General features: G+C 40.7%; 1 protein-coding gene and 1 long non-coding RNA gene across 4 annotated transcripts in view; one reads left to right on the top strand and one right to left on the bottom strand.

The window, feature by feature from the left end:
* LOC127569124 (uncharacterized) overlaps positions 1-14,800 on the bottom strand; it is a 73,988-nt gene that overhangs the window by 11,571 nt on the left and 47,617 nt on the right. The window lies entirely within an intron of this gene.
* Positions 1-14,800, top strand: part of gpr156 (G protein-coupled receptor 156) — a 58,163-nt gene that overhangs the window by 18,335 nt on the left and 25,028 nt on the right. The window contains exons 2-3 of the mRNA XM_052013484.1: positions 11,847-12,070; positions 13,664-13,788. Coding sequence (XP_051869444.1) covers positions 11,954-12,070; positions 13,664-13,788 — 242 coding nt within the window. The 5' untranslated portion in view covers positions 11,847-11,953. The remainder of the gene's footprint in view (positions 1-11,846; positions 12,071-13,663; positions 13,789-14,800) is intronic.

Here is a 14,800-nt window from a genome sequence, read left to right as displayed (position 1 = left end):
TACGTCTTTGGAATGTGGGAGGAAACCAGAGCACTCGGAGGAAACCCACGCAGGCACAGGGAGAACATACAAACTCCTTACAGACAGCGGCTGGAATTGAACCTGGGTAGCTGGCGCTGTAATACCATTACACTAACCACTACACTGCCGTGCCTGCCCTATAAAAGACCTTTTAAAATAAAATCTGGCTCATCCAGGATTTGAACCCAGGACCTCTCTCACCCAAAGTGAGAATCATATCCCTAAAGGTTAACATCATTAGCCATCTTGGTTGGCATGGATGAGTTGGGCTGAAGGGCTTGTTTCCTTGATGTAAAATTCTATGAATGGATGCATCTATATTAAAGCAAGTATAGAAAGTATAAACTGGTGAATTTAATCCATGGAATTAAGTTGAGTGATGAGACTAAAATTAACAGGGAGCAACAAGCTGGTAGTTGAGAGATTATGTTGTGATTGTACAAGATGTTGGTGAGGCCACACTTGGAGTATTACGTTCAGGAAAGAGTGCAAAAATAAGGATGTTGTCAGGACTTGAGTTATAGGGAGAGGTTAGACAGACTGGACCATTACTCCTTGAAGCATAGGAGACTGAAGGGTGATCTCATAGAGGTATATAAAATCATGAGGGGCATAGATAGGCTGAGTGCTCTTTTTTTCCAGGGTTGAGGAATCAAAAACTGGAGGACATAGTTTTAAGGTTGGAGCTGAAAGGTTTAAGAAGAACCTGAGCGGCAACTTTTTTTTTACGTAACGGATGGTGGATGTATGGAACCAGCTGCCAGTGGAAGTGGTTGAGGCAGGTATATTGGATACATTTAAGAAGTATGCAGACAGGCCTATGGATAACTTCAGTGAGGGGTCAGCAGTGGAAAGGGTGAGCAGCTTCAAGTTCAAGGGTGCCAACATCTCAGAAGATCTGTCCTGGGCCCAACACATTGATGCAATCACAAAGAAGGCATGCCAGCAGCTCTACTTTGTCACGAGTTTGTGGAGATTTGGTATGTCACCAAAGATTTTTGCAAACTTCTACAGATGTACAGTGGAGAGCATTCTGACTGGTTGCATTACTGCTTGGTATGGAGGCTTCAATGTGCAGAATTGAGAGAGGCTGCAGAGGGTTGTAGACTCAGCCAGTTCCATCACGAGCACAACCCTCCCCTCCATCAAGGACATCTTCAAGAGGCGGTGCCTCAAGAAGGTGGCATCCATCATTAAGGACCCTCACCACTTGGGACATGCCCTCTTCATGTTACTACCATCAGGGAGGAGGTACAGGAGCCTGAAGACTCTCACTCAATGTTTCAAAAACAGCTTCTTCCCCTCCACCATCAGATTTCTAAATGGTCCATGAACACTACCTCATTATTCCTCTTCTGCACTATTTATTCATGTTACTTATAGTCATTTTTATGTCTTGCACTGTACTGTTGCCACAAAACAACAAATTTCACGACATATGTCAGTGATAATAAACCTGATTCTGATGACAAGTTCAGAGGGATATTGGCCAAGTGCTGGGCAATGGGATTAGCTTGAATTTACATCTTGGTCAGCAAGGACATGTATGAGCTGAAGGGCCTTTTTCCATGCTGTATGACTCTGTAACAAGGAGAGCTAGCATGCTATTTTCTATTGACAGGGCTTTATTGATCTAAACAATAGGGTATGACATATGCTAGAAGCTGATGTCGTCACTGTTCACTTTGCAGATTCAGTTTCACCATTCCTAGAGTTTATACTGTTTATTTAGTTCCTTTACTTTAATGGCAGAAAGGTAGATACAATTTTTATAATTCCTTCCAAAAGGACAAATAAGTTTTCAATATATTTATGAAAGTTTAAAATGTTTGCAAAGATAAGCTTCCTGAGTAACTATTGTGCTTTCAATGTTTGTGCTTCCCTTTTGGGCTTTTATGCACTTCCCCTGCTCCTCCCACCCCTTCTCCAATATGAATGAAGTTACGTTGGAGATTACCAAATTGCTTTCAAAATCTGAGTGGTCAGTCTCTTCTATTTATTATTGACCTACTTCTGCTAAATTCCTCTACTCAAATGTACAGAAATCCTGTGTGCATTCCCTTCTTGTTTCGTCGGTGTCCTGAAATTCCTACACTCAAGCTAGAGCGTAACCAATATCACATCAAAGCTCCTTTACTGTGTTTACAGTGGAGTTGTTTCTAATTCAGATTTTGAATTAAGGTAATCCATATTTTAGCTCTCAAATCCCTCTTAAGTTTGTCGCTTATCCTGGCATCAGAATTAAGCACCCAGAGGGTCACAATTGACCAGCTGCTCTAGCCACACTTCTGTAGCAAACTCTTGGGCCATAATCAGGACATTTCCACTTTGTAGAGTATATGAATTGGATTTGCTTCTGTGATAATGTGCTTTTAGGATTATCAGGGGTCCATTCACATTTATGTTGGTACTTCTAGACTTTGTAGTAATATAGATGTGAATGAACCCCTGATAACCCTAAAGGTCATTATGTCATTATTTTTAAAACTACATTAGACCATTAGTTGCGTCGGGCTCATGGGTTGCTGGAGAATCTGTACAGGACTAGCAGTCAGCATGTCCCAAACTTTGATGCCTCTGCATTGCAATGTGGTGGTATAGAACACACTTGGATCAAATGGCAGTGGAGCCAATCTCCTGCTCTGTCCCTTGAACCTGTTACAAGTTCAGGAGTAACAAACAATTTGCAGGCGGCATCCTGATGCAGGGTTTCGACCCAGAATGTCAACAATTTGTTTCCTTCCACAGATGCTGCCTGACCTGCTGAGTTCCTTGAGCAGATTGTTTGTTACTTCAGATTCCAGCATCTGTGGCCTCTTGTGTCTCCATGAGTTCAGGGATGTTCAGTATTGGACACAGTTGCAGGGCTAGATAAAGTGCTTTTCTCCAGTCAGAGGTACTGCATCTGGTATGAGCCCATCCATTTGATTGGGCCTTCACTAAAAGTGGTGAAGATAAATAATTAAGAAAAAATGTTGTATTATCTAATAAAGTTTTAATTCATAAGTTGAATGTGGTTCTAAATGACTTTTAAGGTTTTAACTGCCTCTATGCCTCTGTTGATCAGAAAGACTTAGAAACAGTGGGGGGAAAATAAAAAGGCCCTCATCAGGGTGGAGGTTGGGCAGTCTTTGGTTTCTGGTGCCTAGGGTCTAGTCATTACTTGTGACCCACTCTGCCTCACAGAACAGTCACAGTAACAAAGCCAGCAGGGTGTGTGCGACCTAAGTTAAGAGGTGAACGTGAAGTGTAGGCTATCCAAGCCCATTTCATATGGGACATTTATACTAAGGCATACTGCAACAGAGTAGAAAACGTAATAATTTTACAGAATGGCCACATAATTGGCAGATGATTTTCAACACAGATAAGTGTTAGGGATTGCACTTGGGCAAGAAAAGTAATGAGGTTTTATTTTAGGAATATAAGAAACTAAGAGGGGTAAAGGACAAATGTGAGTACAAACTCATGGCAACATGGGTTAGTCAGGACGTAACCCCTGGGAGCTTACTTTGCTTTTTATTTGTAGAGATAGAATTGAAAAGTTAAGCTAGAGTTATCAAAGTTTTGAGTATTGTTCTGTTTGCCATACTATTCAAAAAGATTTTAAGATGTTAGAAAGGGTTCAAAGTATTTGGAAGCATGATTCAAATAACCAGAAAATGACCTAGCAGGAAATGAACTGGCTGGGTGTCTTGAAAGAAAGCCAAGTAGTGACCCTATAAAGGTCTTTAAAATTATAAATTTCTTTGATACAGGCCAGTTGTTTTCACTTGTAGGGAAGATCAAAACTAAATGGTTACTTAGAAATCAAACATGGAATTCAGAAGAAACTTCTGAGAGTGATGACACTGTGGAACTTCCTTCCCAGTGAGCAGTTGAGATTCATGGTTTAGACACATTTAAAGCGGAAACCAGATGGGTGTATGAAGGATATTGAATAATGGGATATCTTGATTGTTAGATAAGGAAAGATGGGAGGAGCCTTGGGTGCAATGTAAAAACCAGTATGGAACTGTTTGGCCAAATTGCTTTTCCCTGCTGTATATTCAGTGTAAAGTTAAAATGCTGAGAGATGACTCTCCATTGCTAGCCTCTCAGAATCAAAACTAAATTAACACCAGTGGAAATGTGGTTTAGGACTAATAGAATTGGCAAATAATGCTGCTTTTTTAAAAGTTCCACAAACCTCTCAATCTTGGAAAGACAATTTTAGTTTGAACTTGAAAATAAAGCTTCTAATTTTCTGATAAATGCCCCAGCATTCTTCTACACAGTTTCTTAAAACACTACTGGAAATCAAACTGGCTTTTAATACTGTTTAAATCTGAAACTGAAATCCTGTTTAATGTGTAGTAGTTTCCAAAATGTGCAGAGCAATGTTAGTTTGCCTACATTTCAGAAGGTGATCATCACCTAAAGTTGGATGAAATCTAACTTGCGCGATGCAATATATTTTCAGCTGATTTATTATTTACGAATGCTGTCAATATAAACAGGATATGCCTTGGAGACCAGTTTTCCATTGTTGCAATTGGAACATATGCCAGTAAAATTAAATACTCATCTTGGAACAAATGTGTTATAACCAAGGAACCACTATGTGAAGAATCAGCTGTAGAAACTAGGTGGCTTTACTACCCATAGATTCAAATTATTGGTCTTAAGACAGCAGGACTTCATATATCCGTTATAATAGATTGCGAGAACTTCACTGAATAACAAAGATGTCAAGTGATGGAACTGCAGTTCACACTTTCATAGCAGAACAATCCATTTCCTCTTTGACACATTTCTTTTGTACCTTGGATCTATTCTAATGCCCTTCCTGTTTTGTTGATCGATCAGGAAGTTGTGGCAACACTTGAGCTTTAAAGTAATGCAATGTTGCCAAAGTGTATTTTATCTGTTTAACTCTGCATCATGATCTCAAGCCTGGCACAAAGCTCATGGTCTAAAAAAAGTCAAAATCAAGTTTATTGTCATATGCACAAGTACGTGTACGCACAGGTGCAATGAAAAGCTTACTTGCAGCAGCATCACAGGCACATAGCATCATATAAGCAGCATTCACAAGAAAAACATAAATTGTACACAATTTTACAAGAAAAATACAATTAGAACAAAAAAAACAAGTCCATTTTAGTGCAAAGTGATCAGAGTGGTCATGGTGTTGCTTAAACTGTAGTGGTTTTGCCAGTTGGTTCAAAAACTGAACGGTTGAAGGAAAGTAGCTGTTCTTGAACCTGGTGGTGTGGGGTTATTAGACAACATAGATCATATATATTTGTGAAACATTAACAGCCATATTAAAGCACTGAAAAGCACAAATACTGTCTCTGCAGAGTCTTCCAATCCTTTGGCAGGATAAGCAAATCCACATGGATGTCCTCTTCTAGGCCAACATTCCCAGCAATAAAAAGTCATGTCACTCACATGTCCAACACCAAACACCCAAAACAGCCATTCTGGACTCAGCCACAGCAAGAAGTTATCAGAAGACAGAGGAAAAGATTTGAGAATGTCCTCAAAGCTGCCTTGAAAATGTGTAACATTCCCTCGATTCATGAGAATCCTTGGCAGATGACCAAACAAAATTCCATGGATTGCGGAGCAGACTCTATGGGCCAAATGGCCTACTTCTGCTCTTGTTTTGTGATCTTGTCTTGTGAAAATTGAGAGGGAACATTTGGAATGGCACTGAGAACATTGAATTCCTTTGGGAACATGATGAAGCTTAGCCAAAACAACAGAAGGAGTACATCACTTCCAAAACTACCCACTGCCCTATCCCATCAAGCACCATCTAGTTCACAGTGTCAGATTTGTAGATCCCATATTGTCCTTATCAGCCATCTGAGAACACAGAGTGGGAGCAGGTCATCCTTGAGTCTAAAGGACTGCCTAAAACAGCACTTAGACCTGTGACAGGAAAGGTATCTTATGTTTGTAGATGAGGAGATTGTGGCTTTTACTTTTTTACTTACCAGTGCAAGAATGGTATGACAAATTTGCTTCACAAGTAGGATCATGATTAAGAAAAGATGAACATAATACTACAGTATAACAGTCATTTTGTGAAGTTGCTCACTTTGGATATTTTGTTCTATGCAGTCCCTGCAATAGGCCACAAATGTAGTCAGACCCAAGCCATTGTTAATGTAACTTACTCAACATCAATTTTTAATTTGTGGTTCATGCTCAGACTAGAATTTTTACAAATTTACTCTACGTTGACATTAAAACCTCTTTTTGATTTTCTTCATTCCTCCCACCCACTCCAGTCTATTAGTAACTTCTCCATGGCGTAAGCCTTCAACTTGGAAGGTTTAAGTTCAAGTTGCAATCCATGGAAGTGAGGGTATTTACATAACTTAGACCAATGCTTTGGTATAGTGCCAACAGAGGTGCCAACATTTGGATGAGGTATTTAAACCTAGGCACTATTCAAGCGAAGGAGTTCTATTGGTGCCTTAAACTACATTTATAGAACAATAGAACCACGGAACAATACAGCACAATACAGGCCCTTCGGCCCACCATGTTGTGCCAACCTTCAAACCACACTTAAGACTATCTAACCCCTTCCTCCCACATATCCCTCTATCTTAAATTCCTCCATATGCTTATCTAACAATCTCTTGAACTTGACCAACGTATCAGCCTCCACCACCATCCCAGGCAGTGCATTCCATGCACCAACCACTCTCTGGGTGAAAAACCTCCCTCTGACATCTCCCTTGAACTTGCCACCCATTACTTTAAAGCCATGTCCTCTTGTTTTGAGCATTGGTGCCCTGGAAAAGAGGCGCTGGCTGTCCACTCTATCTATTCCTCTTAATATCTTGTATACCTCTATCATGTCTCCCCTCATCCTCCTTCTCTCCAATGAGTAAAGCCCTAGCTCCTTTAGTCTCTCCTCATAATCCATACTCTCTAATCCAGGCAGCATCCTGGTAAATCTCCTCTGCACCCCTTTCAACGCCTCCACATCCTTCCTATAATGAGGTGACCAGAACTGGACACAGTACTCCAAGTGTGGTCTAACCAGAGTTTTTGTAGAGCTGCATCATTACTTGCGGGCTCTTAAACTCGATCCCACGACTTATGAAAGCTAACATCCCATAAGCTTCCTTAACTACCCTATCTACCTGTGAGGCGACTTTCAGTGATCTGTGGATATGACCCCCAGATCCCTCTGCTCCTCTACACTGCCCAGAATCTTGCTATTATCTTGTACTCCTGCCTTGGAGTTTGTCCTTCCAAAGTGTACCACCTCACATTTCTCTGGATTGAACTCCATCTGCCACTTGTCAGCCCAGCTCTGCATCCTATCAATATTTATCTGTATCAATATCCACCAATCAGCATTACAAAAGCAAGTTATCAGGTCATTACCTCATTATTTGTGTAAACTTACTGCGTTCAGATGGTTTGAATCACATAATATTAAAAAGCAATGCTACATGATTCTATTTCTAGGCATGTATTTGTTCAGTTCAAAGGGCACAGATCTACCGATCTGATCTTAATTATCCATCTCTAAATGTGGCTGGATCACATTAAGTAGCGTCAGAACTCATGCTGCCAAAACTGCTCATTCCATGATTGTTTGGAAGGCATAGGTAACTATAGTTACTTTTCTCCATCACCAGCTATCTCCTGAAACATGACAATGATGCCTTTACCTTCTTCCTCAGCAGCTGCTTGGAGCTTTTTAAGATTGAGACCAGCTACGGATCAAATACTGGCTCTACATCTCCTCATTGGGCAATGTCTGTGAAGCATCTTTCCTAATTTCTTCCATCATGTCTGTACCCGACCCAGTCCCACCTCCTGCTCCTTCAACCTTATTTCCACTAAATAGCTGACCACTTGGCTTCCCTTTCTGGATCTTGGACTAGCTGATACTGTGAATGGTTCCTGAATAGAAAAGAACCATCCACCTCTTCCTCAATCTGTCAACATGTTCCCTCTCAAAAATAAAATAACCATTACCCACCTCCAACCTTTCCCTCTCCAAAGTTCTTCAATGTGTAGCAGCCTTCCAAGCTTATGTCTATTCCCTTGGAACTTGTTTGAATACCTCTAATCTGACTTCTGGCTTTGCTGAAGTGTAAAAACAACATGTGTCAAAGTTACGTGACAGGCTCACCCTTCTCATTTCTGGGCTTTTGACACTGTTGACCTCCAATGCCTCTCTACAGTTGTCCATCATTCGAGAGGGATTATGGAAGATTCTTTGAAATTTGGCTGTCCTCAAAAACTTGTCACCGTCCTCTGTTTACTCCATGATGACTAGTAACCCAATAGATCTACCACAGATCAAACCAGTGTGTGGACTGGGACAAGCAAAGTGTTGGGTGCTCCTTCCACTGTTTGTACTTGACTTTCATGTACTCCAGTCACAGGAGTCAAAATGTATGGTGCTTTTCTGGAGCTTCCCTGCCAGATTGGGCCAAGCATTCCCACAATTCATTAGGATATTCTGTTTCTTCAAGGAGGCTTTGAGGACATCCTTTAAGTTTTTTTCTCTTTTCTCCTTGGAAATCATTCATTGTGATGGAGCTCAAAGAATAATGCTTGTTTTGGGAAATCTGGTGTTAGGCATGTGGGCAACGTATCCTGCCACTGGAGTTGGCTTTGCATGATCAGCACCTTGATGTTGATGCTTCGAATTACCCCAGAGGGAAGTGAGTTGCTTGGGCTATTTCAGAGGCCATTTAAAACTCAACTAATTTGCTGTGGGACTGGAGATCACATACAAGTCAGATTGGATAAAGATGGAATGACATGAGTGAACTGAATGAGTTTTTATAATAATCTGACTCTTTCATGGTCACCATTACTGGTACCAGCTCTGCACTACTTGCAATTAACTTTTCCAGTTAACATGGTGGGGTCCAAACTCGTGTCGTGGGATCAGTAGTCTATGCCTTTACATAGTAGTCCGGAATCTTAAAATGTGTAGTATGCTCCACTTGTGGCAGAGTCTATGGACAACCCCTCTTAATTTTCCGAGCTGCAATACTTCATCTCCCCTCCAGCAAGCCCCCACTCAATTCAATCTAATCCACTGGACGAGTGGAAAACTATTCAACCTTCATAGCTTCCATCTGAGAAACAATGTCATTCCAACCTCAGTCCAGCAACTGATGCCTGTGATGTCCATACTCAAAGACTGAGCTCCCATCTACCATTAATTCCTTCATCATGGTATAGGTGATATGTACCTGAGACTAAAAACCCAGAAGACGAATATCCTTCATCAACTTGTCCCCACCACAATTCTGCGTCGCCCTCCCCAGCAACCAAGATTCACAATGAGACCCTGGCCAATGTGAATCACTTTCCATATCCTGGCAGCTTTCGATGATGATGTTCAGCAGTGTGCCAGCATAGATTTCATTTGAGCAAGAAAGAGCAAGATCTTAAATCTAGCACCAAGCTCGAGGTCTACTGAGCAGCGGTAACCTCTGCTCTCTGTATGCTTTCGGAAACATATTTCAACTTACAGCAGGCACTTCAAAGCATTAACATTGCGTCAGCAAAATCTTCCAAATCCACTAATAGGTTGGAAGAACCACTGTCAGCATTCTCTCCCACATCCTCAACATTGAAGTGCTGATCATGCACAACCAGCTGTAATGGCTAGACCACACGGTTTGTGTGCCAGATACCAGAAACCTGAAACAAGCAATCTATTTCCAAACTCTGTCAAGACAGGGAGCACGGGGAAAACACTTAAAAGATTTCCTCTTAGCCTCTTTGAAGAAATATATCAGCCTGACTGACTGACAGGCCTTCCTGGCCCAAGGCCATTCTAACTGGCAGAGGATTCTAACAGGAAAGTGCCATGCATTTTGAGTTCCTCCAACTGGAGTACATGGAGGTCATGCACCAACAGTGGAAGGAAGGCCCAACGTTCCAACCATTCACTCGCCCTTCCTGTGGCACCGTCTGTGGATCTTGCAGAGAACTCATTAGTTACCTGAGAACCCATGGAACTAGAGTGAAAGTAAGTCATCCTCGACAATGAGGGACCACTCAAGAAGATCTTTGTTCCCGCAGTTGAGGGATAAGAGTGATGGGGATCAAGAACTCATTGCCAAGAAGGGTAATGGTAGCAGAAACCATCCTCATATTTTAAAAGGTACTTGGTTGAGCACTTGGTATGCTCTAACCTGTGGAAAATGGAGTTGGTCTAAATAGACAATTTTTGACAAGCATAGATAAGATGGACTAAAGAGCCTCCTTTTAAGGCTGTAAACATGCAGTTTTACATCACCACATCCTCCCTTGGCTTCTCCATTGTGTCTAAATGATTGATTTAGATGAGCACTTGATACACCATAAGTACAGAAGGCTGAGGACCGAGTGCTGGACAATGGGATTAGTATAGGTACATACTTGATAGATGACATGAACATTAAGGGCCAAAGGTCCTATTTCCATGCTGTATGACTTTATGATTCCGTGACCTAAGAACCGAGGAGGCATGGTTAGCTATTTTAGAGGGCAGTTAAAACTCAACCACCTTGTTGTTGGTCTGGGGATCACTTACAGACCGGACAGGGCAAAGACAGCCAATTTCCTTCCCTAATGGATATCAGTGAACCAGTAGGTTTTTCAAACCTGGTAGTTCCATGGTCACCATTCTTTGTACTAGGTCTAGAATTCCTTCTTACTCATGACAACTCATTCTAGATTTATTTAATTACTTGACTATAAAACTCCCTAGTAACTGTAGTGAGATTCAAACTCTCGTTATGTAATGAAACACGCAGAAATTATGGGTCTGCTGAAAGAGAGGATAAGGGAGAGTAAAGCATTCAGAGGTGTAAGTTAAATTGGGAAAGTGTATGGCTTGAAGCCACGATATTTGGGTATGGTGAAGGTAGTGAAATGGAGGGCAGATTACAATATAATGATGTGTTGCATTGGGAATGTGACCCAGTAAATCTGTGGTGGATGGAGCTGGTGGTACTGAGAAGTTCTAAATGAGGCAGTGATAGTGAGGATTCAGTAGTTAAGCAGAAGATGTGCAGGGAAGGAGAAAGCGAGAAAGGATGAAATGATACCCTTATGGAGTTTGCATGTTCTCCCTGGGACTGTATGGGTTTTGACCCTATGCTCTAGTCTTCTAATATCCAAAAGATGTGTTGGTAGTTTAATTGGTTATTGTAAATTACTCCTTTGTGTAGGTAGATGCAAAAGAATCGAGGAGTTGATGGGCTACAGGGAAAGAAGAAGAGTGAGAATGGGAGCTGGCATGAACTCGATGGGCTGAAGGGCCTCCTGCCTGGTCATAAGTTTGAAGGAATTCTAGAGGTGGTTTTAAAGGAGAGTTGAAAATCCAAATTCATGTTTGTATGATTAAGCCCTGAATTTATCTTTGAACTGACCTGTGTCCTATGCATAAACACACTGTCTAGCATGGTATTTGTCATAAGAACTGGATGTTCCCACAGTTTAATCATCATATGGTGTTTGTGATCTTGGCTAGGTCACAGTAAAAATTGCTATTTGACTCATTTTAGCTAATCTGGGAAAGGATTTAAAAAAATAACTTTGATCATTTTTCAGTATCTTGTGCTCAAGAATTTGCAAGGAAACAGGTTCAAGCTTGGTTGTAATGTTCCCCAATAACTTGATTGCTCCCTGATTTATTGCATTGTTGCTGCTTCTGAAACTGAATTCCACCAAGGATCACTGCCAGGAGGATAGAAGAGTAGAAGAGAGAAGGAGAGGTGAATCTGAAAATTACTCAACAGGCCACATCAGCTCACGTGTGAATTTGTGGCTTTATGCTTTCTATTTGCCAGGATGGCTGCAGGTTTCCCTCTGGTGATGAACTGCAGTACTTCAGCACGCACGATGCCAAGCAAAGGAAAATGGTGAGCTGAAAACACTGAACTGCATACCTTGCAATATGGAAAGTACACTGAACTGCAGTGCTGTCTGCAGCATTGCGCACTGCACCATTGATCCAGGCCTGAGGACAGAAGATGGAATGCAACTTCTACAGCAACTGTGTAAACTCCAAGTAGTAAGTGTAAAATACAATAACTCCAGTATATATCATTTCATGTTTTTACCCTTATTCTTTCACCTTTTAGTTCCTGCAGGCGCTGGGTTGTGCCAAGATATAACATGGCTGGATTAAAGTTCCACCCAGGCTGATTATCTTGTGATACCTAATATTTTACTTTCTGAATAATAATGTAAATGGGGTAAGGGGGAAATACACAGCCCTAAAAATAACAACACAGGTGGTCAGATTGTAATCCCTGGTGCTTGCTTTGCTTTTTACTTACATGGGAATGGAATCAAAAATTTAACTTGGTTTTCAAAGCTTGTGGCTCTGGATCAGCTTGTCTAATAATACCAGTGTATCAGCTAAGGAGCTGGAGGCAGGACAAAACCTATTGCCTTTTGCTCCATTCTTGCCTTTTGATCATGGGCTTCTCTTCCCATTCTCACATCACTATTTCTGCAGTTTCCTGAGGATCCATCCTTACCTCTCTCCTTTTCCCTAACTACATCCTGCCTTTGAGCAACATCAGCTGCCAGCAATAATTAGCTTTCAGTGGCACAGGATGAGATTCAGCTATGCCTATCCACCACTACTCTGTTCTCCTTCTACTGCATTTGGGCTGTAAGAAATCTTATTCAACATCATCTTGAATAACTTATAATTTCCTCTTGCATATTGGGAAGATAACCATAAAATCTTTACCTTGGATACCAACAACTCTGTCCCCTTTACTGACTGTTACCATGCAAGCCAAATTGTTTCTAACCTGTGTAGTATTTTGAGTTGTCTATTTTAAACTCTGTCCATCAAAAAGATTCTTTAAGTTCCCTTCTGTCACCACAGTGGCTTAGTTTCTACTCAACCTAACTATGTGCCTCTATAACCATCAGACTTAAGTACTCCAATATTCTCTTGGTTGATTTTCTTTTTGTTCACTCTCCAAGTTCATCAAAAACACTGCCACCCCATCATCATTGTTCCACTTGCTCCTCTCCCCAGCCCTGGAGACCTATAAGAGCTTCATGGAGTCAGCTTTCCCATTGTCTGTAATTTCCTATAGCTCCATTAAACACTTAATTCCATTGATTTCAATCTTTTCTCTATTCCCAGACTCTACCCAACCATTTTTAGTCACAATTAGTGCAACATCCTATTTGCCTCTGCCTCCATGCATCCATTTCCTGCTTTAAAGCCTTATAACTTAAAGTAAACTTGGTTATTTGATCTCTCTCTTTTGGTTTGGTGTTTACCTTTTCCCTTCTCTGTGAAGCACTTTTGGATGTACTCCAAATTTAAAGGTGTTTAAATGCAAGTTAATGTTCATTGTGCATGATGATTAAAATGTAAGGATTAGAAATGGGAATACAAATTGTGTCACCGTTAGACTTCAATTGGGCAAAAATGCTTGATCTCTGTTATTAACTGAAATCCACTTGGTAAGCACTAAAAACATCAAATCCATTCTTAGTATTATTTTCTTTTGCAAGTATCTGTCAGATAAACCTGATGAGTAAAACATCTTTAAATTTCATCTCTTGTAATGAGGATTAAGTGTTGTTGTGTTCATAAACTTTATATTAACGATGCCTATGATTTTTTTGACAGAATATAATGCCTGAAGCTGAACATGTCTCCCCTGTATTACTTGGAATGATGGGCACCTTGTTATCATGTGGAATTCTCCTGGCTCTCTTTTTTCTCCTCTTCACCATCAAATTCAAAAATAATAGGTACAAAAAACAGTGCAAAGTTCTGAGATCTAATTGTGAGACGTTGTGGGAATGATCTACTTGGCACTGAACTATATTGACAAGAAAATACCCAGATTTAATTGTTGATCTGGGCTGAATTGGACAACTGGGTATCCTTGGGTTAGGAAATGGAAGAATTGGTTGCCTGTAACAATGTACACTGAATAAAGGCAGCATCAGGCAGCCAGACTGCGGCATAGAAAGGGGCCATTCAGCCCATGTTTATGTCAGCCAAAGAAAAGCTATTCAATCTAATCCCACTCTTGAGCTTCTGCAGGTAATGGTACATCCAGGTGCTTTTGAAATGTTTTGAGGTTCTTTTCTCACCAAACTTTCTAGTACAGAGTTGAAGAGCTTCATTGGCTCTGTGAGTGAAACAAATTACTTCCCTAAACAATCCCTCTGATCCTTCTATTAACTCAAATCTATATCCTGTTGTTATTTACCTCCCTAAGGAACAAATCCATTCTAACTAAGCCACTCATAATTTTATGCACCTTAATTAAATATCCCCTCAGTCTCTTTTATTCCAAAGCAAACAACCCTAGCCTAGCTGATCTGCCCTTGTAACTAAAATTCTCTAGTTGTGACAACATTCTTCCAATTTTCTGCTGTACTCACAATCACCGTCCTTTCTGTTATACAGTGACAGGAGCTACATGAAGTGCTTCAGCTCGCTAGCAGCCTGACTAATGTTTTATGCACCACTAGTATAACTATCCAATAGACATTAGAAGGAGCCCCATTTTAAGGATCCTTGCATTTTAAATTCTGCAGAAATTACATGGTTTTCCTGACTGCTTCAACACCCACTGTGACCCCACTTAGATCTGATCTACTAAGCAAAAGTTCAGGTTATATTTTCTGTTCTTTTAAAATCTTAAAATGGCCCTTTTTATAAGAAATGAATGGGAAGGGATGCTATTTTTTTTTAATGTGCTATTGCTCCTCAATGATTACAAGTTGCAACATACGCCATGACCTCTCTAGA

This window comes from Pristis pectinata, chromosome 4 (genome assembly GCF_009764475.1).
Source record: "Pristis pectinata isolate sPriPec2 chromosome 4, sPriPec2.1.pri, whole genome shotgun sequence".
Taxonomy (NCBI): Eukaryota; Metazoa; Chordata; class Chondrichthyes; order Rhinopristiformes; family Pristidae; genus Pristis; species Pristis pectinata.
This window is presented reverse-complemented; position numbering and strand designations above follow the sequence as displayed.